The 27,858-nt window shown below is 40.4% G+C and overlaps 1 protein-coding gene across 1 annotated transcript in view; it reads right to left on the minus strand.

Annotated features, from left to right (window-relative positions):
* osbp2b (oxysterol binding protein 2b) overlaps positions 1-27,858 on the minus strand; it is a 51,115-nt gene that overhangs the window by 17,218 nt on the left and 6,039 nt on the right. The window contains exon 2 of the mRNA XM_082553842.1: positions 27,245-27,453. Within this exon, the coding sequence (XP_082409968.1) occupies positions 27,245-27,453 (209 nt within the window). The remainder of the gene's footprint in view (positions 1-27,244; positions 27,454-27,858) is intronic.

Genomic DNA, 27,858 nt, shown 5'->3' on the forward strand with positions numbered 1-27,858 from the left:
GCTGTGTGACACGCATATACACATGCACCGCAAGCAGAAGGACACGCACAGAAAGACGGAAATATACCAAGGGGCAAAAACACGAGTCCACAAACAGCCTAGCAACATCGTTAAAGAAGCAAATCCAAAAAAGGAAGTAGAACCATAAAGCTTTAGGAACAAATATGATTTATACACAAGCTTCATGAAGAACAAACTCTATTATGAAGGATTTTATTGGAGGATTTTAAGTCTACAATCGATTCTGGACAGAGAACTTGATGTATGTCACAGCCAACGTTCCTATTTTTTTTTTCTGTGTGGTACTTTATCTATCAAATAGTTCATCTTGTAGTTTATGCGTTATGTCCCCATAACTTTCTGATCACCAGGACACTCTGCTATAGAGCATTTTTAAAAAACCACCAGGGAACTTTTTAAATCAAGATATATTCACTTCCAAATCTGATTTCACACGAATACTTCCCCACATCTGTGCTGGGCGTTTCTATCATCATAAATCAAAAACAAGCCCATATGGTGGGGATAAATCAAAAAGCACCAGCTTAGGTGGAAGCGTCCTTGTTCTCGACACATTATGGCATGTTGAAAAGCTGTAACATCCCAACAAGCACACCAGAGGAGAGGCATCTAAAATTACTGCTGCCACTGGAGCAAAGAAAACAGATGACAAAATGGAAGGAGGAGGAATGGGAGGGGAAGACAGGCTGAAAAGCAACGAAAATGAGGACGAGAGGGACACTGCTTATCTCGACATAGAAAATATATTCCTGTATTAGTGAGGTTAAAAGTTCGAGTGTGGAGAGAAATTCTTTTCACCCTCTAATCCACCCTGCTGACCCTCTAATGCTCTAATGTCTGTAGAATGCTGTTCTGCGGGCTTCTACACCCGAGCCTGCAGAGTATGCTTTGTCACGTTGAAAAGGTTCATTATGCAGCTGACGGGAAGACTGTCATAGTAGTGGTGAGTGGAAAGAGAAACACTTTCTCATAAGAACATGGCAGCTGGCTGTGACTTCAAAGGAAAGACACTATCACCTCTTTCAAGACCATTTACACTACACAGATGGAACATGGATCTCTGCCTGGGGGCTTTGTTGTAATAGCCTGGTAGACCCAGACATACAGTGGGGCAAAAAAGTATTTAGTCAGCCACCGATTGTGCAAGTTCCCCCACCTAAAATGATGACAGAGGTCAGTAATTTGCACCAGAGGTACACTTCAACTGTGAGAGACAGAATGTGAAAAAGAAAATCCATGAATCCACATGGTAGGATTTGTAAAGAATTTATTCGTAAATCAGGGTGGAAAATAAGTATTTGGTCAATAACAAAAATACAACTCAATACTTTGTAACATAACCTTTGTTGGCAATAACAGAGGTCAAATGTTTACTATAGGTCTTTACCAGGTTTGCACACACAGTAGCTGGTATTTTGGCCCATTCCTCCATGCAGATCTTCTCGAGAGCAGTGATGTTTTGGGGCTGTCGCCGAGCAACATGGACTTTCAACTCCCGCCACAGATTTTCTATGGAGTTGAGGTCTGGAGACTGGCTAGGCCACTCCAGGACTTTCAAATGCTTCTTACGGAGCCACTCCTTTGTTGCCCGGGCGGTGTGTTTTGGATCATTGTCATGTTGGAAGACCCAGCCTCGTTTCATCTTCAAAGTTCTCACTGATGGAAGGAGGTTTTGGCTCAAAATCTCACGATACATGGCCCCATTCATTCTGTCCTTAACACGGATCAGTCGTCCTGTCCCCTTGGCAGAAAAACAGCCCCATAGCATGATGTTTCCACCCCCATGCTTCACAGTAGGTATGGTGTTCTTGGGATGCAACTCAGTATTCTTCATCCTCCAAACACGACGAGTTGAGTTTATACCAAAAAGTTCTACTTTGGTTTCATCTGACCACATGACATTCTCCCAATCCTCTGCTGTATCATCCATGTGCTCTCTGGCAAACTTCAGACGGGCCTGGACATGCACTGGCTTCAGCAGCGGAACACGTCTGGCACTGCGGGATTTGATTCCCTGCCGTTGTAGTGTGTTACTGATGGTGACCTTTGTTACTTTGGTCCCAGCTCTCTGCAGGTCATTCACCAGGTCCCCCCGTGTGGTTCTGGGATCTTTGCTCACCGTTCTCATGATCATTTTGACCCCACGGGATGAGATCTTGCGTGGAGCCCCAGATCGAGGGAGATTATCAGTGGTCTTGTATGTCTTCCATTTTCTGATGATTGCTCCCACAGTTGATTTTTTCACACCAAGCTGCTTGCCTATTGTAGATTCACTCTTCCCAGTCTGGTGCAGGTCTACAATACTTTTCCTGGTGTCCTTCAAAAGCTCTTTGGTCTTGGCCATGGCGGAGTTTGGAGTCTGACTGTTTGAGGCTGTGGACAGGTGTCTTTTATACAGATGATGAGTTCAAACAGGTGCCATTCATACAGGTAACGAGTGGGGGACAGAAAAGCTTCTTACAGAAGAAGTTACAGGTCTGTGAGAGCCAGAGATTTTCCTTGTTTGAGGTGACCAAATACTTATTTTCCACCCTAATTTACGAATAAATTCTTTACAAATCCTACCATGTGAATTCATGGATTTTCTTTTCACATTCTGTCTCTCACAGTTGACGTGTACCTCTGGTGCAAATTATTGACCTCTGTCATCATTTTAAGTGGGGGAACTTGCACAATCGGTGGCTGACTAAATACTTTTTTGCCCCACTGTACATCATTTACTTCAAAAGTTCAAATTTGACTAGCAGCATTGTCCAGAGATTTTAAAAAAAAAAAAGTAAAAAAAAAAAAAAAAAAAGTAGTACAGATGCATATTCAGTGCCTGAAAACTATGCTCCATTTACTGTACTACTGGACTCATTTTTGTGAAATACAGCACTGAGTACTAATAACAATAACTTGTTATATAACAGCAACATTTTTCAGACCTAATAACTTAATGTTATTTTTAATAGAGATTCACCAGTTGACTGGGATCTGTGAATTTTTTTCCTGATAAGCTAGTTAGTTGTGCTAACATGCTAACAGTCACATGCTAACATTTGCGTAGAAACTCATCACTGTGAGCAAAACATTAAGTTCACCAAAGTAGCCAATGAACCACCACAAAAACACTTAAATCACTTTCATCTAGCAGAATATGAGTATTTTAAGGAAGCTAACAAAGACCAAGTGGCTAAAGCTAAAGCTATCCACTACGCAGAGCGAACCACAACCCAGCAGTCTGGAGCAACGGATTAAAGTAGACGAGTTAAAAAAAAAAAAAAAGAAAAAAAAAAGAAGAGTTGTTGAAGTTCATGTTCCTCAGATGAAGTTATCAACATATTTTGTAATAAACATGTTTTCTAGGTTGTATTGTTACTAAAAAACAAAAAACAAAAACAAAGAAGTCTTGATGCATGCTCAATCATCCAGGTAAAGAAATCCCCAAAAGTTGAATTTGTTCATCTGGACGTAGCATTTTCAGTGGGAGAAATGTTTCGTTACTCATCCAAGTAACTTCTTCAGTCTCAGCTGACTGCAGGAGGGAGGGACAAGCAATTAATTAGCAGTTGACTGCAGATTTCCCCAACCTTATAAACAGTACCTTTGATCATATTAATGACCAAGAAACTGTTTCCATCATTGTGCAAAGGTACTGTTTATAAGGTTGGGGAAATCTGCAGTCAACTGCTAATTAATTGCTTGTCCCTCCCGTGACTGCAGTGGTTACGGTTATTAGTAGGGGTGCAACGATACTCGTATCGATATTGAACCGTTCGATACAGTGCTTTCGGTTCGGTACGCATATGTATCGAACAATACAAAATAATTTTTTTATTTATTTTATCAACTTTCCTTCTGACGATGCTGTCTGTGTTGAGCGCTCAGTGGATCTGCGCTCGACAGTGCAGCCTAGGCGGAGTAGTCGAACGCAGATTCACTGAGCGCAGGGCAAGCTAGCGAGACAGAAGTTAAGCTCTCCTTGCAACATGGCAAATTGAACCTCCCCCACCCTCATTCAGATCTGGCGTTTGGAACTATTTTGGTTTTCATGTGACGTATGACCCTGAAGGTAAGCGAGTCATGGACTAAAGTAAAAACAGTATGTTGGATGTGCCACGCAATGCTCAATTACATGGGTGGGAGCTAGTGTGTTAGCGCAGTTAGCTCGTTAACGTGTTGGCCGTCCAGCCCCATGCACGGGCGATCCGTGGTAGCTTGTTAACGGAGATTTGCCGTGTTGTGGCGTTAACGTCATTTCAACGAGATTTATGCTGACAGCATTAGTGGGAACACAACAAATATGACTGCACATTTACACCGACATCATCCTAGTGCAAAGACAAGTGGAAGCAGACAAAAACAACAAGCACGCATGCTACAAACTTTACCTGAGTCATTTAGACAGCCGTTAGCACATGATTCTCCTTATGGTGACCTGATATGTTTAATATGCTGCTGAGAATATAGCCCAGAAGAAGCGTATAGTATAGCTTTTATTTTGGAAAGAGCCATTTCTCTGTAATAAACTCTCTTTTCCAAAGATGAGTGATTCCTCAATCAGATACAGGGCTTGCAAAATCGCCTGCCCGACGTCCCGGGGCTAGAGATTTTTCCAGTCGGGCTACCAAAATCTATCTCTGCCCTGCCCGTCGGCCTATCGTAGGAAGGAAAAATATATGTCAATGCTTTTGCATTCTTTCGGAAATGTAGCTGGGTAATTATGTCATTGGCATCGGTGAGCCACTGTCAATATGTGACATATTGAAATCGCGTTTGAATTTGTGCTTGTTTTTTGCTTTCACTTTGCAATCGCGTGAACTGTGTATAGAGAGCGACAGCACTGATCTGTGAGTGATGATAATTTGCGCACCAATTCCTCTGACATCGTCTTATCAATCGTTAGCTTACTATGCAAACATGACAAGTGAAATCTCCCGCAGCAAGCTTAAACATGTGAGAGGTTGATCGCGCAGAGAATCGCTGAGCGTTATGTGAGTGCGTGTGTAAAAGCAGCAGGATATATATTGTAGCGGGTCAGGGCTGTTCGGGGTTCTGTTTGTACAGTTATGTTTTGTTTATGTTGCCATAGTGACGGGTGACGCCCTCTCGCTGCGACGGTGTGTCCTTCCGGGGTCAGAGGGCGCCCTGTGTGTTGTTGTTGTTGTTGCTGCGCTGAGCAGTTAGCTAGCGGCAGTGTTCTTCTGCAGATGTCAATAAACGGCTGTGCTCCCTGGCTAGCTCACGGGAAGCAAGACCAAATGATACCTCCGTCTCCTCCTTGTCTGAGCTCGCCACAATATTTCAGTTCTGCTGAGCCAAATAAGACAGGTCAGGGTGAAGAAGTGACAGCCAAAGAAAAGCTTACCACAAAACGGAGAAGTTATGACAAATCAGACTATAAGGCAAAAAGAAAGTGCAGCTTTATGGTTTCATGGACAAAAGAATTTCTGTGGCTGCAATATGACGAGCTAAATAACCAGGGCTGCACATAAGTGGTCCGCAGGTGCGCATTCGCTGTCAAAATAAAAAACGGGCACAAGATAAGAAGTTGCAACGCGTGTTTGCATACATAAGATTTTCAGGAGGAGGACAGACATTTGTTTAGAAAGATGTCGAAGAAGCAAGCTCCTTTAAACAATTACTGTGATGTTCCTCCACCTCCAAAGAAATGTCAGAAGGAGTCCGAACCACAAAAGAAGCACGTATTCTCGGAAAAGTAGTTGCAGGAGGTGAGCTGGCTTCAAACAAATGATGAACGCACAGAGATGTGGTGCGGAATGTGCCGTGAAAATTTAATAAATGACAAATTAAAAAGGCATGAACATTTTTTTGTATCGAAAAAATATCGAACCGTGACACCAAAGTATCGAACCGAACCGTGAATTTTGTGTATTGTTGCACCCCTAGTTATTAGTGCTATCATTTTTTTTAACTACTACTGCAGTAGTTAAATAGACAAAATGAAAAATTTCTGTTCTGTTCTAGTTGTAGTACATTACTGTACTACAACTAGAAAAGATGAATACAGAATAAAATAAAAATCTCACCATGTTGGAATTCCTGGGTGTCCATTTTAATCCAAAGGTAACCAAAGTACATCCAGTAAGATGCAGCACACACACACACACACACACACAGGCCACTGATCTCTACCGCGTGTGGGACTTTGTAAACATGTTCAGGAGGATTTCAGAAATTCAGCTGCCTGGTCATTAGAAAGAAAAGAGATAAAACCTAAGCAGTCCTGTCAAAGACCAGCCCAGCACCCCTGCAGCGATAACAAATCCCAATAGAAACCTAGGTTGGAAAATGAAACCAGCATCCTCCCATTACCAGTACAGTAGGTCTCCAATTACACAAAATTTCAGCAAAGTCACTGCAGAGAAACTCAAGAAAAGAAAAGGAAAAGGCTGACGATGTAAAGTCACAAAATCGACTGGACTGTGTGTTAAAACTGCAGAGCAAACAAAACTAGGACAAAGTGAAAAAGGTGAACTGAAAGACCCAAAGAGCAACTTCAGAGAGATATGGACAGACTAATGAAATTAGCCCTAAATTGATAAAGCATGACTATGTCAGTGCAGCTCTAAACTGATTTAAAAAGTTAGTGGCTGAGTTGGTATGGCGTTGAACTCGATCCCACAAGGCAGCAATTCGCCATTTTCAAATATTATGGAATTGGATAATTAAGTTGCTGCATGTTCAAAACTTTTGTTTTTGATTATATAGTTTGAGAGTTTTTTTATTTAACAAAAAAAAAAAACAAACAAACTATATTTCTTAACAGCAATGTTACATTTATGATTTCACTGAACAGAGAATAGTTTGTGGACCGACAGCAACATTCAAGAACGTCTGTTAAAAGCATAGCATGATGAATCTGGGCCTCAAGTTTCTTAATAAATCATTGAGGTTATGCACAAAACATTGGAGACTTTGCCTCAATGAAATCAAATAAAATCATGAAACTTCCTTTCTCATTGAAAATCAGGTTTGCTGGGATGGTAAAGTCTAGGGCAGTGGTTCTTAACCTGGGTTCGCTCGAACCCTAGGGGCTCCGTGAGTCGGTCTCAGGGGTTTGGCAGAACCTCCGCCGTGACATGCACGGCTCATTTTGTGCATCAGTAAAAAAAACATATGTCTTGAATTTGAGAAAGAAAAAAAAAAATCATATTTTTCACTAAAGAGGGGTTCAGTGAATGCACATATGAAACTGGTGGGGTTTGGTACCTCCAACAAGGTTAAGAACCACTGGTGACCAACCGTCCTCTTTTCCCCGGACATGTCCACTTTTCACGTTCTGTCCAGGGCGTCCGGGGGGATTTTCGAGATGGATGAAAATGTCCGGGTTTTCCTATAATCCTACAGAGGACCGATATGTGCAACGTCATCCCTGAACTGCTGTGTTAAGTGTTGTTCCGCGCTTACAGACGGGACAGAGCGCGCAGCGGCGCGCTCAAAAGACGCCAAAGCACAAGTGCATCTTTTCAGACAAACTGCAAAAGAAATTTCCCTCGTACCATTCCGGTCGGAATAAATGGGAGGCGTAGTGCACTGTGTGCAGAGCTGGCACAGACGTTTGTGTGTCTTACAAAGGTTACTTAGACACATAAAAACATAAAAAGGCTGTGCGAGAAATTTCATCTGGTAACTTGATTGAGTTCTTTGTTACACCTGGGAAAAACAAGGATGCTGTTGTATGTATGCTGTTTTTGCAGCAGAGGGTGCACTGGCATTTCATACTATGAAGCATCCCAATAGCTATAGATCCATGGATTGCACTAGTGTGTTACTAAAAATAATAATAATAAAAAAAATTTTTTAAAAATCCATAAAAAAAAATCAGAAGCATTTCCAAACTAAAAAGTTCAGCAGTGCCTGCACTAAGACTGAAGCTATTGTCAATGGTGTGATAGTGTTACACTCAGTGGAAGTCACTCCTGAAGCTCTTTATGAAATCCAGTACGGTGGCATTTCTCAGACTTAAGTAACCATGGAACAGAGAAAATATTCCCAATCATACTTTGACTGGAAGAATGGTGGCGTGCAAACAAAATTAATTGAGGTTAGAAACAGCAGAAACCATTGCACAATACCTCACTGGTAATTTTTCTTATACAGATGAGGCATTATTTCTGTAACATTTTTTCATTCCAGAGGTTTTTAAGGGTTTTTTTTGTTTGTTTGTTTGTTTTTGCACTTGTTGACTTAAAAAAATGTCATAAGCTTTTACATTTCACCATTCATTAACCGCACAGATAATGCATGTTTTAAATATGTTTTTAAAAAAAATTAAGCTAACAGTATTATTAAAATTCTTCATGACTGGGCCAAGTGTCCTCCCTCTCTTTTGGAAATCAAAATATGGTCACCCTAGTAAAGTCACCACTAACTAAGCCAAACACTAATGCTCACGTCCACGTTTAAGAGTGTGAAATTACATAGACTCTGGATAATATCAGGATAACTTGAGAGCTGCTGTGACAAGAAAAAAAAAAAAGAAAAAGAAAAAAAAGAAGCCCATGACCATGGAGAGCACTGAGCAAATTTTAAATAACGGGGGATTTCACTAACTGGTGGTGATCCCATTCCACTGGTAAATTAGATGTACAGCTGGGACCATTTGATATTAAATTCAAATACGTGGCTGGAAAAAGAAACATCCAAAATTGCAGTGATGCCTGGCTCATATTATTTACCCCCATTCTGCCAAAGAGTTCAACAGCTCTCAGTGATGCCACTTAAAAATAAACTGTCACATGTACCAAAGCATATTTGTGCAGAAGAGACTGCTTACAGTACACCGCCTGCAAAATAAATTCTCCAACCAAAAATCATTCTAATTCAGATTTTGGATTTGGGTTCTACTCTGTTGACACCCTGCACCTTTAAGCAGAAACCAGAAAACAAAGTTTGTGTCCCCCAAGTAGTAGAAATGTCCTTTCTGTAATATCCTTTCAGATCTATGCAGCAAAAACAAAACGTTAAGCACAACTTGACAAGACTGAATACTGTAGAAGAAAATCCTTTGGGTTGGCACCAAGTGGGTATCACTTGGACTTCAATTAACAAATTAGTAATGGCTTTTACAATAAACCCACGTCACTAAAATGCTGATCTATGTTGTTTATTTATTGGCGCCACTGCCTAGCCCACCTATTTACATCTCCAACCACTTCCCTTACAACAGCAGATGTTGATAGATGGTTTCTCAGAACAAAGTCATTACCATGCCAGTCATGCTTCAAGGGTGAACTACCTTCAGTACCTCCCCCACAGCCTACTACCTCGAACAACCTTGCATTAACACAAATGTAAGTCTACCTCCAAGTCTACCTACTTCATCCTCCTTCTCAGACCAAATTTAAATAATTATTTGTGTCTAGCATAAACTAAGCTACACACATGTCTGCTGTATAGGTCATAGCTTGTCCAATCACAACATTTCATTACATGGACACAAAGCAGCTAGCTTCTGCATATGTATACGGTTCCTCTGTCCTTCACTCATTCCCCACTGTCAATCTTTGTAGTGAGCACCCAAGTTTTGAGTGATGGAAGAAGTGGAAGGTGGAGAATAGGCAGCAGAAGTATGTAATTGGATGAGCAGTAGTTTGCCATCTCACTGTCAGGGCTCGTCTCTCTGCGAGTCCCTGAGGGTAGGCTGTCAGATCAGTGGAGCCAGGCCTGTGGCTGTCAAGAAGTTACCCTGTGGCATAATATGCAGACGTATATTTAAAAAAAAAAAAAAAAAAAAAAGAAAAGAAAGAAAGAAAATGTGAAAAATGCACTGTCCCTCTGGATTAATGATGGTAACATGCTGCTAATTCAACTAGTTTTTTTGTTTTTGTTTTTAAAATAGCTTTATCGAGGAGAAAAAACAACTTTTTCCCCCATTTTTTTTTTTTTGGGGGGGGGGGGGGGGGGGGGGGTTACGAGTCACAATGACAACTGAGCAGCTGACTGTGGAGGCCGGTTTGAAACCTGCAGCATGTATCGAATTTATTATGACGATAAAAAAGAATGAATTCATCATTTCAACATTAGGAAGTGAAAACTGTTTAATTCCAAAACAGAGTCATGCTGACACATACATGCTCAACAAATGTATTAGATCACCTGTTATGAACACAAGAAAACACAGGAGATTCAGTAAATTCATGATTTTTCTACAAAATTTTACACCAGACTTCTCTGATTAGACAGAAATGAATGAAGTGCAACATTTAACCACCAAGACAATTATTTTCTGTTCAATAATGCAAGCTAATAGCTGTAAACTGGCATTTTGATCAAAAATAATAATGTGCTTTACCATTTTTTCAGCTTTTTTATTAAAACAGTAAATTTGAAAATTCACATAGGAGATGACAAATGGAAATTTTCATTAAAAATATACTTTGGAATATGAAGCTTGCACAAACTGGAGGATTAACTATTGCAGAAACATGAAAAATGATTTAGGTCATTACCAGTACTGTTAATTTAGGGCAGCTGTGGCATTACCTTACATTCAAATAATCATAGCACTTAAAGAATTTGTTGTGTGCTTTAAATGTCAAGTTATATTTCAGGACTCTTTTTCTATTATTCATACTGATCTAATGAAGGTCCAGTCAAAATAGCCATATTTGCTGAAAGAGGGTAATTTCCTGATATCTAATCAGTTGTGTGAGACAATACATTTGGACAACGGGTTATTGTCGGGCCCTGACACAGTCTCTTATTTCAACATAAATGCCCTTTATGTTTCCTGATGTTTCAGATATCCACATAGAGGGAAGATACATTTATTTTTATTTTATTAAAGCTAAACCTGTCACTTTGCAGAAAACATTAGCAAATTGGGATACGAGTCTCTTTTAGAAACATGAACACTCCTTCTTTAGGAACATAGGGAAAAGCACTGAAAGTATGCCTCTTTTACAGATGGTGACTTAAATGAAGAAAAAAAAAAAAAACCATAGTAACAAACATATAGTGATTTTCTGGGGTTTTTTTTAGATTGAGTGTTTTTTGTGGGGTAAGTTGATAGTGCTTTCAAATGATATAAAGCACTTATATTTTTTTAAGACCTTCTCAGGGTTTAAAGGTGAACCAACTAACTGGGCCAACTGAAAAATGAATTAAAGTCCCTGGCAGTGCATCCTTTCTACAAAAAGATATTCCCTCATTTGGAATTTTGATGAAGGTGGTAGAGGTTGTTGCCTAAAAGCTCACATGGGTGTTCAACATCTGCATTAGCATTTGCTTCACATCGTTTTCATACTTGTCACAATATTCAGTGACTCCTTATATCCTATGGATTAGGGCGTTGTCATCCTGGAAGAGTCCACTTCCTTAAGGTTAATGTTTCATCATGGGGCAAAGGTGATCCCTCAGAACAACTTTGTATCGATTTGCAGTCATCCTCTCCTGTACGAGCACGAGAGGACATGAATGATGTCAGCTAGTGGTCATGTTTTTCCCATAATCAGTTACTATGTACAGTATGCAGTAATGCAATTACATGTTATAAGGTTCGTGTTTGTAAATTATTTGTTTTAAATGAAAAGTCCAGATTTTTGTATTATATGTATTGAAAACACGCCCTTTCTTATCACAAGACGTGTAAACTTGAGACCACTCAATTTCCATCATAAAGAGTTTGTTTCAGAACAGACAGCAGAGAAAGGAGGGATGACAGTTTTGCTGTTGGGTATTTTGATGGAGTGTGCATGAGTAAAGAAAGAAATGAGAAACAGTGGAGGGAACAAGCTAGACAAAGAGCCAGGATGAGTCCCAGGGGAGATAACTGTAATCCTGGCCAGTAATTGCCAACTGGCTCCATACCTCCCCTGAGATACATCACAAGGAGATAAACTGAGGAGACAGCAGGTTAAAACCAGTAGCATGGCACTCCACAAGCAAATGAGAAACTGTGCAGTGTAACCCATCACTGTCCCCAGAGCTCTGCAGTACAGCCCTGGCGGTGCATCCGATCGAACCCTCTCAGAAAGCAGCAAACAAAAGAAACGATTAACGCCAAACTGCAGCAACTGTGCACGAGTTTGAAGTTACAAACATAATCTGCTAGGACAAAGAAAGAAAGAAAGAAAGAAAGAAAACAATCAGTCTGCTGACTACTAAACTATAGGTTTATATTGTGGTATGCTGAGTAAATTCAATTGACAAATTCCCAGTTGGTGCATCAGACCTGCGAGAGTTAAATAGCTCCAGCTTTACTGCATGCACAGTCTGAAGGTTGAGGTCATTAATTATCCTACAACCTCAGAATACAAACTGAGCTCTACTACGCAGGTCTAGTCACACATGACATGGATATCAGGGTACTGCAGCAGTTAAAAAAAAAAAAAAAAAAAAAAAAAAAAAATGGCACTCAACAGCAAAATGCAAAGCCTGTGTTTGTCATTTGAAACAGTCTGCAGTGATTTATTTGGAGGCTAATGTGTGCTATATTTGCAAAATTGAAAGGATGTATTCGTGAATAGATGTTCCCACACATAAGGCCTTCATTTATGACAATGCAAAATGCTGCTCAGGCCATTACATGAAGAGAAGGAGGGCGGTCTATGAAAGCTCTTCAGTTTGACCCACAGCTAGTATATATACTTTAAACATAACAGCAACAAACTCACTAGTTGAGATTTTCATGAAATCCAGCATGTTTTCATGTAATGGTCTCGCTAATTAGTCGTGAAGCATCTTCAGATACAAGTGTGATTCACAGGAAATGGTCCACTCAAAATGTAGCCACAATGACATCATGCATTGATTAGTGGAGTTTCTACTACATCTTCGTGTTTTTAAAATATGAAGAGGAAATACTTACTGGGAAACAGAGATGACAGTGTGAGGCAGCCATGCTCTAAAGCTTCATAATCTTATTGGACGACAATCTCTCCTAAATACTGACTGAGTCATTAGACATCTTACAGTCAGGCACTAATGTTACAATTAAAAGGTAAAATAGTTCATGAATATATGGCTCACAAGTGTCGTTACTTTTTTGGAAATGATATGGGCATAAAAGGCATTCTCTGTTATTTCCAATCATCTTCGTGAACATTTAAATTAGATGTATAAGGAGGTCGCTAGATTACACTCAGCATTGTTGGCATTAAAATTCATCCTTACAATAAGGAATACATTTCCTTTCACAACTAAAACCAAAACTGTCCTACAAACAGTGACACTGGCATAGCAGTCAACAAAATATGATTGTCACATGTGGTGTGTTTACAGTGGGTCATGTGGTATATTGGTAAAATACGATCTTATTACTCGGGCTGCCGCATTTGTTGCTTGTTTCAGCAATGCCCTGTTACAGTGAACTGAGTGGTTTCCACAACTATGGCTTAATAATTTTTAGAAAACTTCTAAAAACATGTCTTTATATTGCTCAACTCCAATGGAGGCCAACTTTCTTAATCTTATAATTTCTTGACAACAAAAAACAGACAATTCAGATTATTTTATTTTATATGTTTATTTATATCTATGTGTGTTTTTATATATACACTCACTGGCTACTTTATTGCATACACCTGTTATATTCCTCATTACTGTATCAGCTAATCACATGGCATTGACTGAATGAATTTGGGGCATGGTTAAGATACCCTCAGGGAAGAAGCATGATTTATGTCACTTTAAATGTGGTATGGCTGTTGGAGCCAGATGGAGTGATCTATTTCAGAAACTGTTGATCTGCTGGGATTTTCCCTCAGAACCACCTCTAAACAGTAACTCGATGGACCAACACATCGAATTCACCAGGGATGATATGAAAAATGACAAGCTTCTTAGGTGTGAGATTTCCATCAGTAGTGGTGCACATTTAAAAGTCGAAGTGTACCGTAAATACTGATCCACACGCGTAGGTTTAAGGTTTGACTCTCATCGTCTACTGCAGCACAAACTGGGTGTCATCAGGACACTACAATACAGACCGAACACAGATACAGCGACCAGGGAAGCAGAAGAACATATCAAGAAGGCCCTGAGTAAATGTGGCCTTCTTGATAAATGTGGTTATCCCAGCTGGACATTTGTCAAAGCTTGGAAAACATCTAAAGAAAGATCCAGCTGTTCCAGGAAAGAAGAAGAACAACTATTGCCTAAGCGAAAACCCTTAGTGATTCCTTATGTGTCAGGAATATCGGAACAGTTGCGATGCATTTTCTCCAAACACTGCATATCTGTGGCTTTTAAACACCAAAATACGCTGCGCCAAAAATTGGTCCACCTCAAAGATCTGGTCCCCCAACACAAACAGAGTATTATATTGCATACACTGTTAAGTGCCAGGAGGCACAACACAGAAGAGCTAACTCGTCAGGCCAGGACTCTGCAGTCTATTTACACCTACAGGCCAGTTGACACTCTTTCAATGATAAGGATGTACACATCCTGAACAGGGAGGAAGGCTGGTTTGAGCGGGGAGTCAAAGAGGCCATTTATGTGAAAAGGGAAAGACCATCTCTGAATCGAGGAGGGGGCCTAAGGGTACATCTTTCACCATCTTACAATGCTGTGATTGCGGCCATTCCCCAAATCTCTGTGAATGGTACTCGTGGTCATTGATCAATGATCATGACAATTTGTATATTAATGATCAAGAAACTCGCCTCACAGCCCATTGTTCATTCAATGGTGCTAGTTTCAGTCTTTATGTAAATGTACTGTTTATAAGGTTGGGGAAACCTGCAGTCAGCTGAGAATGAAGAAGTCACTTGGATGTGTAATGAAACATCCAACATTTCTCCCACTGAAAACACCATGTCCCGATGAACAGAATCGACTTTTTGGGATTTCCTTACCTGGATGATTAAGCATGCATCAAGACAACCGCCTCTATAGTTTATAGGTGAATGGTCCGAAAAAGAGAAAACATCCACTGAGCAGCAGCTCTCTGGATTAAAATGCCTTGTTGATGTCAGAGGTCAGACAAATATGACTGGACTGATTCCAACTTATAGAAAGACAACAGTAACTAAAATAATCACAAGTTACAACACATGTGTGCAGAAAAGCATCTCTGAATGCACAACAGGTAGAACCTTGAAGCAGATGGGCTATAGCAGCAGATGACCACACCTGTTCGTGAGCTAAGAACAGGAAACTGAGGCTACCATTTGCATAGGGACACTAAAATTGTACAAAGAAGATTGGGAAAATATTGCGGTCTGCTGAGTTTGAATTTCTGCTACAACTTTTAGATAGTTAGGTCAGAATATGACAAAAACAACCTAAAACCAAGGATCCACCCTGCCTTGCATCAAGAGTTCAGGCTGCTGTTGCTGGTGTAATTGTTTGGAGGATATTTTTTGGCACCCTTTGGGCATCTTCGTACTGACTGAGCATCATTTAAACCCCACTGTCCGAGTATTCTTGTTGACCATGTCCATCACTTGACCACAGTGTACCTATCCTATCTTCTAATGGCCGCTTCAAGCACAGTGTCACGAATAATCTCAAACTGGGTTCTTCAACATAAAGAGGAGTCCATTGGGCTCAAAGGGTCTCCATAGTCACTGGATACCAATCCAAAAGAGCACCTTTGGGATGTAGTGGAACAGCAGGTTCACATCATGGATGGTCAGCCAACAAATCTGCAGCAACTGTGCAATGCGATCATGTTAATATGGATCAAAATCTCAGAGGAATGTTTCCAGCACTGTATTGAATCTGTACCCTGAAGAATTAAAACAGTTCTGAAGGCAAAAAGGAATCCAACCTGGTACCAGCAACATGTACCTAATAAAGAGTCATGAGTGCATGTGCTGGTAAGCTCACTGGCATAATTAAGAAGTGCATCTAGAAAAAAAAAGGAGGGATGAACATGCCTTTGCAACACAAATGAATAAATATCAGAGTCTCTGTGATGCTCAGATTTCAGGACAGTTTCAGCTTTATGGTTTCTCTTTCTGTCAACATGGGTCAAATAAGTTTACTGAAGTACAGTACATTGTTTTTAGTGTCCAACACTTTGTCATCTCAGAGGTAATTTCACAAAAAAAAAAAGAAAGAAAAAAAAAAGGTGGGTGTATATTAGTAACTACATTTAATTAAATATTACATCAAAACAGACAATCCCAGACATTACATTACATCAACCTTCATTTCTTTAATATCCCCGTTTCAAATTTCAAAATATCAGTGAACACCGTCTCTTCTGAGGCTTTGGGAGATATGACACTAATAGTACACACCCATATATTTAAAGTACAATGCAACAAGCATTTTATATTTGTATTTTAAAATTAATTTAGTTTCTGATGTAGGGTTTTGATTTATTCCATTAAACACTTTTCAGTACTGTTAGCACTATTAGTTTGTCCTTGAAGGAATCCAATTTATTGCTTTTGGACCAGATATTTGTGATGCATTGATCCAGACTCTTGTTCTTTATGCAGTTTCATCACTTGCATTCACATTACAGAAAATGTGTGGAAGTCTAGTATGAAAAGGACTGCACTGTATTAGATCATAAAACACCAGGAGCTACACTACTTATGCCAACCTCATTTGAGTGAACAAACAGACAAAGCGCGGGGACTGGGAGCCCAGGGCTTAAGAGCACAGCTGTTCAACTCCACACTGTCCAACTCTGCCGTGGGCAGGAAAGCAATAGATGAAGTGAGAGACCTGGAAGAGACAGTATAAAATGGATAGACACATTTTATACTGAGGGGAGATGCGATGGCTGAGAAATTTAGCATTGTTGCTCCAAAGATAACCATGTAGTCATTTACACATGCATTTGTTCTGCAAGAAATCTGTTACCAGTATATTATAGCTATAATTTCCTATAAGTGTTAAATGGGGGAAACAAAGTTATACTGATCTGTAGACATAACAGAGACTTATTATCCACCATCCTACTACAATATGTAAATAACAGGTTCTAGGACCCTGGGATACACAGGACCTCCCAGTTTACAGTTTGTGATGGTGCAGTGAACTCTACACACATAATATGTGTACACAGACACACACTGCCAATACGCAGGCCTGGCATGCTCTGTCTCATCCATATGCAAATGTAAGGTGGAGCAGGCGCAAAGAAGAGAGAGGAAATGAATGTGAGTAAGAGCAGCACAGGAGAAAGAAGGGTAAGAGAAGAAAGGACTGCATGCAGCTAAGAGGGCAAGAAAGATGACACACCGCTCTTTCTACAGCATGAGGTGCTGCATTGTTAAAGTAGGCTGCGGGAGCGTAGGGAGCCGAGACAGCAGATAGGAGACACAGAGAGAGGGAGAGATGGATGGAGGAATGACAGCTATCTTTCAAACGTAAGATGACGAGCAGATGGCGGAATGAGGAAGCTTTCGCTGTTGGACCGCGAGGAGTGTGACGGCTCTATGTTGCCGTGCTGTAGTTTTAGCCAAAACTGTACTGACCCTGGTTGAGTGAACTCAGGCAGCCTGAGTTGCAGAGGGAGCGGATGGTCCCCGGCTCCCAGCAGCGCCGGCCCTTCATCCCACTCTGCGGGCCCGATCCCACGCCACGCTTCCCGAGACGCAGTGTTGCCCTCAGATGCTACATAATCCCAGAGAAGGGTGGGCTGAAGCAGCAACTTTTCCTGTTCAGCATTGCAGCGTGCACACAGTTACATGCATACTCACGCACATGCAGCACACAATTACAATAATGCCAGGAGCGAAGCGGGCACCCCGCTTGTAATTCCTCTTTCTTATACCTTGTCCCTGTCTCTCAGAAACACTCGTGCACTCTGCATACACACTTTCCCATAGCTCGGCACATTTACAATTCCCCTCCACATACTTCTCTCTGTGCAGTGCAGACTGAAGATGGAGGGAGGGAGAGAGGGAGTGAGTGAAGCAGAGAGGAGATAGGACTCGGCAGCCAGCAGTCATCTACACAACTGAGCCCAATATACACCGTTTCCTCTCTGTTATTGCCTGCCTGATGCTTTGGCAGCTTGATGACAGAAGGCAACAATTATTCACAAATTGTAATGGCAGAGATTGCAAAACACAGTGTTGGGTTTGTAAATAAAAAGCATATGATCAGACACAAGGACGTGTCATAGTTGTGGAAACCACTCAAGGGCATAAAGGTCAAAAGCAATAACCCCAATAAAATGTCCATTTCCACTTCTACTGATTGATGTATCCCTCCAGTGTTAATGTCATAATCCTTTATCAGAATCATTAAAGTGCTCATCTTGCAGCTGACTATGAAGTCACTCTAAAATCTAACCTCCTATCAGTGTCACTATACAACACAGAGGAATTCATGCTGTAGGATGATTTCGGCTACTATAACTGTCCTCAGTCCATGACTTTTCAAAATAAAGTGAAGGTTGCAATATTACTGCCAGTGTGAGCGTCACAGTGTGCTGTACATCAAAGTCACCTACATGAAGCAGTTTCGACATCCTGCTTCTGCATTCATCAATTTACTTTTACCATAATTACATCATGACATTGTTGATCCTAGATTGCGGCTCACTGGACAATAGAATCAAACAGATTTCAAACGTTTCTTTATTCAGATATCTTTATAATATAATTTAGCAATATTAATAGTCATTTAGAACAAAAGGGAAATTACACCCCAACACCATCTGACTTCCAAAACAACAGACATTTTTAACACCAAACTATACAGGTAAAGATTCAATAAGGAAAACTCAGGATTCAGAGCCTCTTTACCAGTGACATACACGTACCCAGTGCTCTTTTTGCATGCCTACTTGTTCTCAGTACTGCTTGTCTTTTTAATTTAATTCCAGTTTAATTATCAAGCCATTCTATTAACAACGGCTCCAGACTGTAGTGGTTAACATATTTATCTAACAGGCAAATGATCCCAATAAAACTCTGAGAGGGTTGGGTCAGGAAACACAAAAAAAAGCTGTCCCAATCAAATATTCAGAGCCCTGTGTTGTGGCGAGCCCTCAGTGAAACTTCAGATGTTGCATCAATAATCCCATTAAAGCGATGCACTTGGGTCCAAATTTATCCTTTTGATACATACAGGATACATTCATTAATTATAGTGTAATTGTTTCAAAGATTATTTGCATAAAACCACTCCCAAATAAAGTATTTATATCATATTTTATGCAATTTTACGATCAGCTGAAACTCCAGTCCACAAGTTCAAAATCTTTTACAGCCCAAACTGTTATTAATGACTCACAAAGAGTTTACTTTTCCAGGCTAGTATTGGAAAAATGTGCATTGTTTCTATAGAATAGCATAGGTCCATTTCAGGGCCTAAGTTATTCCTTTGATTAAAACCACTACTAGTCCCTACTGTAAAACCTTTGTTGTAGATGTTCTGCAGAAATATCTGGTAACAGCACAAACAGTGAACAGGAGAGAGGCTGTAAGTGAGGTGAGAGAAGTGCTGACGAGGAAAGACTGTTGGACTGTAAATAAAAAATGTCATCTAAGTGTCTTGGGGCATGTTCAGGGGGGAATGAAGCATGAAACTACAATTAATTTCACACTTAACCTTCATCATTTCTTTACTTCACTGCAGTTCAGTTTAGCCATGCAAAAAGAGCACAACCCTCTGCTGGCTTGGAGTGATATGCATCAGCTTCATAAACGCATTTTTTCCTTAGTATTAAGCTTTCTGACATCACCCTTGATGTAAATCAATCTAAGATCCAATTTATCCACGATAATAAATACATATTTTAATATAGGCACCTGAATCGAACTAATAGCTGCTAAATATTACAATTATTAACAGATTTTTTACATTCAGAAATTCAGTGCAAATATCAAATGATCTTCTTTTGAGAAAGTTTATTTTCTCCTGGAGGACACACAGATGAAGGGCAAGGCATCTGAGAGACAAACTAAAGCGAACGATGGTGTTTAAAGAGCATAAGTAACAGTCTCATTAGTCTAATTGCTGCATTAGGAAGCAGTAACCCAAACACACACAGCCTCCACGGCCTGGACGCGCAGAGCTCATTAAAACCAGTAAAACATTTCAAGAGCGAGAGTCGTTTCAACGTGGGAAAAATGTAAGATGGCATTTTAAAAGTCTCATGCTGAATATGAGATTATTTGAAGCACTAGAAGCCACATAAATGTTATTGAGCCACATAAAGGACCACATTGTGCGATACACTGTACCTCCTCGCCATCGCCGGGGAAACAAGACCACTTACATTTAAGAACCGGAAATACAAAATTTGACTTTAGTGAAATATAAGCCAAAAGAAGACCTCTTAATGCACCGAGGCTCCTGTAGCAATGATAACGCACTCATCCGAAGGAGGTGGAAGATCTTTAATTAACCACAAATGTAAGAGTTAAGACTAATTGCTTCCTGTCTCAGCCTGCACTGCCTTATAGTAAGACGGCCAAACGTCACTTTAACGATTTAACGGTTGCAAACAGACGCTATGAATGGCCCACGCAGAAGAGTGAAATTAAAGCAGATTCTCGGTACGCTGGGGCAATGAATCATCCAGCCCCACTGACAATAAACTCCAGGTATGATCTCTGCATGGCAGATGCTAGTGTTGACACTGCAAGTACATCTATGGTGTGCCTTTAAACTTTTAGGCACGGTTTATTTCAAGAATATCTTGACACGTGTCTTGAAATGCATTCAAAATTTTGAAGAGATAATCTTATCCAAAGAGGACTAACCTTCTGTCAGAGGCTACGTAATTATCTCAGTGTGTCTATCACACACACACGCGATAGTCTCTGTGTGTAAAGTCTGAAATACTCTGGAGTTTTAGGATCTTATTTTAGACTTAAGTGTTTGATTTAATCTATATGTAAATATTTTTTATACTCCTGCCCAGGATCTTCCTCCAGCACAGACACAGAGAATAAATAATGAACCATCTTAATAAGCATAGCGCTCAGTCAAACGACTATTGACCAGGGCTACTGACAGGTCAGGTTTTTGAAACCACAGCTCATTAGAAGCCAAGTTTCAGTTCAGCGTTATCCGTGGGTTGTCTTGTGTGTACACTTTAATCAGCTTAAGGTCAGGACTCTTTCTAAACCGGCAACATTTCAGCAATCAAAAGATTCTTTGAATGGTTGATTTCAGAGCTTGAGTGACTTATTATCACATTGAATGACCTGACATCTCTTTAAACAGATACCTTTATTTCCCAGTAGAACAGAAAAAATGAAAGAAGAGAAATCAGAGGTCGCAAGCTGTCAAAAACTGAGTCAGCGTGTGTGCAATGAATAATACACTTGTGCTAAAATTCCTCTTTTTGTTTCGTGACTGCAAATTGCTGAAGGTCTATGTTGTTGTCATGGTGTCCTGTGGTGCTACAACATGTTGCTGCAATACATAACTCATTATAGCGCTTGCTGTAATGGGAGTTCATGTCGAATGCAGAGATGTCTTTCCATTCAGATCGCTTACCTTCACATTCATAAAAACGATAATCATGTAGGTTTAGGATTGAAGCTTGAAAATGAAACTCCAAATCAATAAATAAAGAAATCAAAGACTTAAAAAAATGTATTTACCGTTCTGCTTTATGTCACCCCTGCTCAGCTGTAATCTGTAAGTGGCCACAAAGAACAAGGTTTTTATTACTGGGTTAGATTAAACTGATGGTTGACAGCGCATAATCGTACTCTAGCAACTGGAATGATTAGGTATTAGTTTTGGATATATCAGCTTCAGTTTAATAGTAAAAATAATGTGTCATGGCACTGAAGAGTCAAATTTGGGAAGAAAGGTCAATTAAGTCACTGTGAATGTGCCGTGGTTATTGGTGCCAGATAGGTTGGTCTAAGGATTTCATAAAGTGCTGATTTCCTGCGACTTTCCCACATGACAGAGAATGATAAGAAAAAAATAGAAACCAGTGAGCGGAAGTTCTCTGGGCAAAAATGCTTGGAAGGCAACATTAACTCAAGTAACCACTTGTTACAACCAAGGTATACAGATGTGTCAAATTAACACTTACAAGACTTAGGTTGCTTCAGTTTAACAGCAGCAATTTCAAACACCAAGCGTGCTGATTTAGCATCAGGACCCAAAGCAACGTGTTTGCCCAGTAAAAGTTATCTTTACTGCTGACTAAGAGAAGAGTAAATTGCCATCTCTGTTCTTTCCAGACAGCAGTCACCTACAGGCAGGGTGATTCAGAGTTCGTTCAGCATGATTATCCTAAAAAGGAGACTGTTTACCACAAACTGTTTCAAAATACAGTGGCAGAGGAAGACGGGAAGGAAAAAGAGACAATGCCATGCATTTTTAAGTCAACGCATGACAATGGATTCGTTCAGTTTAGGTTGTTTACAGTGAAAAAAAACAAACAAAAACATCACAAAGTGGGGGCTTAAAGAGAATGTCACATCAGTGGGAGAAAAGACAGGTGGCGTCTAACTCCAAAATCAATGTGTCAGCATGGCCGGCATTATGTAGGCCATGCTGGAAAGGAAGCCAGAGTGCAGAAAGGTTAAATCCACCGTGAGGCAGTAAAAGATTTGATTTCATACTGTTACCTTTACAAATGATTACAGACAGAAAAGGAAACAGGAAGTTAAATATGGCAGAAAACACAGAGGAGAAAAGAAAAAGACTATCAGACTCGTATCATTTCTGCCTGGTTGACTGTTTGGACAACCACAGCTTTTAGGCTCGCTGTGAAGCCTGGCTTCAGTTGTGTTTGTTATGTCACACGCCTGAAAGTAGCTCTGATCTCTCCGTCTCCATCTCCCTTGTCTTTGGGGACTGAGCTGATCTTGCAAATCAACCTCAGCCAGCACACCCGTCTACATCCAAGGCAAACAAGGGGAAGCAATTCAGTGCACAGCCACAGGAGAACTTAATTGATGAAGATAATAGGCACACCATCTGTCATTTCATAACATCCTTCACAGGCTCAGAAAGTAGCATTTCATGGCTAGAGCTCATTGCAGATGAAGCAGCTGCAGCATAATTGGGAAATTGTTTTGTTGTTTTTGTGTTTTGTTCACCAAATATGTCAAGGTGTAGTTTTTGGCTCTATGGTGATAACACCAAATGTGAATGTTTAACATAAGAGCTAAAAGAAAAAAAGAAAAAAAAAAGAAAAAAGAAAAAAAAGAAAAACACTTTTTCCCAATAAAAAAATAATAATAAAAATCATATACTAGACAAAATCATCAAGTTATTGATGCAAAGACACATTACTAGTCCAGATTTACTGCCATGTAGGCTGATGTTGCACACATTATGACTGTCCTCTAATCAGTCTCCTTCCCTGCCCTAAAAGGTTCATTTACCCTAAACGTCAAATGATGCACAGCTTTCTATTCAATTTCTATATATTATATATTAATCATTTCCCCATTCTGCTTAAACACCTTCAATGTCACCTACTAAGCACAGAAATAACACTTAAACCACCACTAGTTCCACACTGATGAGTTATCACTTCAAATGATCAAAAAACAAACAAAAACACAAATACAATAGCTGACACATGATAAATACACAGCAAGATCTAAATCATCCTAACCAGATATCCAAGTCTGAGTGTGCACACACACAGATTCCTGAGGACAACACAAATGGAAGAAAAGCCATTTACTTACAGGAGGGAGACCTTATGCTGCTTGTATCATCACCCACTACTTGGCAGGACAATCACAATTATTTAAGCAACAGAGAGCAGGTGGAGAGGGGAGAGTTGAAGAAAGATGATGATGGTTATTCCATTCCGACCTAAACCCTGGATGCAAAGCAGCACAACCGGCTCAGTGAGAGAGCCGGGAAAGACGGAGAGAGGGAGAGAGAGGGAGAGGGGGTGGGGCGGGAAAATCAGACAGCGCGAGGGATGGTGAGAATATAAGAGGGTTAAAAATTTAAAAAAAAAAAAAACAATGTAGTCAGTTCACACCAAGAGGTGGGGAGCAGGGAGAGGTGATCTTGATGAAAATAAATAACTGAGAGAAGCATGTTTAAAAGGCAATACTTGATCAGTGCTCTCTTCACCTTTGAAAATATGCTGAAGGCTTCAGGACCTTGGACAGAGCTCTCTCTTTGCAACTAAAGATAATGCAACAGGGGACAGAAAGAAAAATAACTGATCCACTTCCAGTTTATGTGTCACCAGAGTCAGTAAGTTGTACTGCTTATAGATTAGACACCCAGTGCAGATCAATGCACTGCTTTTTGAAAACTCCAGACTCACATCTTCTTGCACGCCTGATGGATTGGTGTCTGATACCGATGCCAACCTGATCTGCATCTGTCTGAGTTCACTCAGAGAAACACCCGAGTAGATGACTACTACAAGAGTGAATTCCTCTTCTTCTTTTTAAACTTCCAGTAAACCATTTTACTATCCACTAAAATTTATCAAGAAAAAAAAATAATAGCTTGTGCTAAATTTACAGGCTCGGCAGTGTCAGGCTGTGATCCCACTTTCACAAGCCGTGAAGACAAGGCAGAGCAACCCAGGAGAGAGGTCACAGTGAAGTGAGGGAAACACTGCCACCTGCTGAGCTCATATGCCTTAGATTTCAGCAAGTAGTCTCAGTTAGAAAGCCAATCTCAGCCTAAATTAAGACAATACGCACACGAGAAAAGTCAGCCAAATGGAAAAGCAGCAGAAGTGACACCAGCATTCATTAAGGCAACTGACTGAAAGATCAGGTCAGGTCTACACAAGATCAATCTTATTGCCGGCTGACAGCGAGAGACTTGAAATCCAGTAAATTATACAGAAGACCTAAAGAATAAGGGCCTAAAAATTACACTGCACTGCATGTCTAAGCAAAGTAACAGTAGGCAACGTCAAGGATTTCACTTTGTCAGTTCTGCTCTGTATTGACACGCAAGTCATGTTGTGCTCGTGGCTCCCCCGAGGAGACAGAGAGGGAAGAGCGAGTTAGTAAATGCAGGCGCCTGGTCACTGATCCATGTTTGCTCATGGATAAAGAACAATATGCTCTGCATTACGCTGGAAACAAAACTCACCACAAATATAATGTTGACACTTTTTCCTGACTGACATGCAGCAAGTTAAGACGATATGAATACACTCAGCAGAAGTTGACAGATATTTAAATTTAAACAAACTCACTGCATCATCGAGTTACAAAGTCTAATGTTTGGCAGGTAATAACAGCATTTATGCAGCAAATATTGATTTCAGGCTCTACGATTGTATATGAACCATTTAACAAAGTCTCAGACTGACAGTTTCACTCTCTATCATGTGCTATGAAAGCAACAGCATACCCTGAGTGACTACTGCAGCGCACACAGGTGCTTTTTTTCCTGTGACTTCCTGTTTTAAAACGAGCATACATTCTGAATTATTACACAGCCTATTTAAACACCTTCTATGGGCCTTGACTTAAAGTATAACCGCTAACGGGATCTTTGTGGTGATGTCAGCTTGGACCTGAGACTTTTAAAGCCTGCCTGTGAAAACAAGACGTGTTGTTAAAGTGGTGGTTAAAACGTTTCTACAGTAGGAAACAAACGTCTTTAAAAACTTCTTTGGGGCAAAGTCAGCAAACTTTTTAAGTGGACTATATGCAGTTTTTGTATCCTAATGTGCGTTGAAATTAAAGTTAATTCAAAAATAACTGGCCAAATAAATGACCAGAGCTGTTTGGCTGCTTGAATTTAAAAGGACTTTGCTGAAGAGGCACAAAAAGAATGCTGTGTTGCACTATGGGAGCTGTAGGATGCAGCATTTTAGGAGTTTGGGACACACTATGGATTAAAAAGTCGCAGTGTGTGCCTCTTTGATTTTGTGCGTGTGTATATAAATGGACTGGCAATATATGGCACTTTCTTAGTCTTAGACTACTCAAAACATTTTACAACACTGTAAGCCACTCATGGCATTTATGCACATAATCATACAGTGAGTGCTTCATCGCTCACACACTGATGGATGCATGGGGGCAGTTTGGGGTTCAGGATCTTGATCTTGTGAGAACCAGTCCATGTGCCATCACTGTCATTTTGATTGCCTCCATTTTAAATGAGAAAATCTACTATTTGTATAATTACATTAGAGTAAAATATGTAGTAAAATGCTTCAGGGTTACATGGATGTTTTTATAATACCTTTCATATTCCTCTATAAATAAAAACATTGCTAGTGTTTTACAAATATCTCTTTAAAACAACCTTTACACTGCAATTGTAAATGTGTCACACCTATCGAAGCTTGTCTCAACTTCATATATAAAAAAATAAAAATCACATTGTGTCTTACAAACCTTTCCTGCATAGTATTTTTTCAAAAATCCCCATTAAATGGAAACTGCTTTGTGTCTATGTCACCCGCTCTGGATTATGAACTACCAATGAGACACCAGGGAAACCAAGCTGAGCAAAACTGGTTAAATACACAAAGAAGGTCATGTTCTGTGAAGAAAATAAAGGACATCAAACTGCAGTGGCACAAAAGCTTTAGCTGGACATCAGCATAATGGAACTGGTCACCAAAAATGCACGCACACGCAAACACACACAGCCAAGCTGTTCAATAGCCTAACCTTTTCAAAATACAAATATACAAGCATTCCTGTCCTGCTTACTGGAAGTGATGAGCTGAAAAGCTCTCACATCCCCCTCCTGCCCAAGTCTATATTTAGTGATCTGACTTTCAAATGGAGGCCAGAGCAATATATAGCCTGTCTCAGTCTCTCTAGGCCCTGTCTGCAAAACAAAACATCCAGGCAGAGAGGCTCTGGGACAATGCCAGGGTGAAACGTGAAGAAAAACGGCTCTCCTCGACTTTTCCCACAGCCTTTGACCAGAAACCTTTAATACAAGCACACAAGAATAAGTCCCCTTGGAAAGGAGAGTGTTCTGCTGACAGGAGGTTGAATGGAAGCTTGGTTCTCACAGTCTTATTAGCATACTCCAGTTTGTTGAGTGAGCAGACAGCGCTGCCCTCTCCTGGCTCATAACGGAATGTGAATGACATTAAAGAAGCAGGACAGCTGTGATGAATATCAAATAGCACTGGACACCGGGGACCAGGAACAAAAACAGATATATCCAAATTTCTAGACTGGCCTAAAAACTGTGCAGAACTCTGCTTAACCAGTAGTGAAATCACCTGAGATAAACAAGACAAAGGCACACTGTTCTTTTTGCTCAAACTGACTCAGTCCAGCTTGTTATTTATCGGATTCTGACCAGTAACACCTTGCACCACCAGCTCACAGCCATCTTGCCCACAATTTATGTGTTGCAGAGCTATTTTTCTATTTAGGCAGCCGGTTACTACATCTGTCCTTACCAGACTGATCGTTCATCATCCGGATTGCTTTAGCTTTGGCCAACTCCAGTGCCGTGACCCATCTCTGCCGCTCCACTTCTGTGCTGGCCTTCAGATGGTAAGTGCGGCCGCCGCTGCTCAGCACAATATTGCAGGCGTCCTCTGTGTCGATGTGTGCAGTTGCAAGGTTTATAGTTCCTCGGCACGTGTGGGCCATCTCTGCCTGTGTCCTGCAAACAAAACGCCAAGTAGAAAAAGCTGAAAACTTGTTTTGTTTTATTTTTCCCCTGTCTTACAATCACATCATTCAATCCTAACACTGTAAATTCATGTTCATATCCATTACAGCAGGGGTGCAAGTAGGAGAGTGGAAGAGGCATGTGGCCACTAAGAACAAGCAGGGAGGTATCCACGGTGATCGTGTCAGTCAGTTTTCAGGACTGTTCACATTATTTCACTCAATAAACACAACCTTATACATGAAATTACACCTGCATACAAATGGAGCTCCTGATTCACTCAGCGTGACCTGACTGCCCCTGCTGCGAGTGTGTTGAATTGTGGGTATCTGAGTAGCCTGTAAGTCCAACTGTTGCGCATAACAAGGCCTTTGTCTGAGCGAACACAGGCAAACA

The sequence above is a fragment of the Aulonocara stuartgranti genome (assembly GCF_965226115.1).
Source record: "Aulonocara stuartgranti genome assembly, chromosome: 12".
In the NCBI taxonomy this organism is placed as follows: Eukaryota; Metazoa; Chordata; class Actinopteri; order Cichliformes; family Cichlidae; genus Aulonocara; species Aulonocara stuartgranti.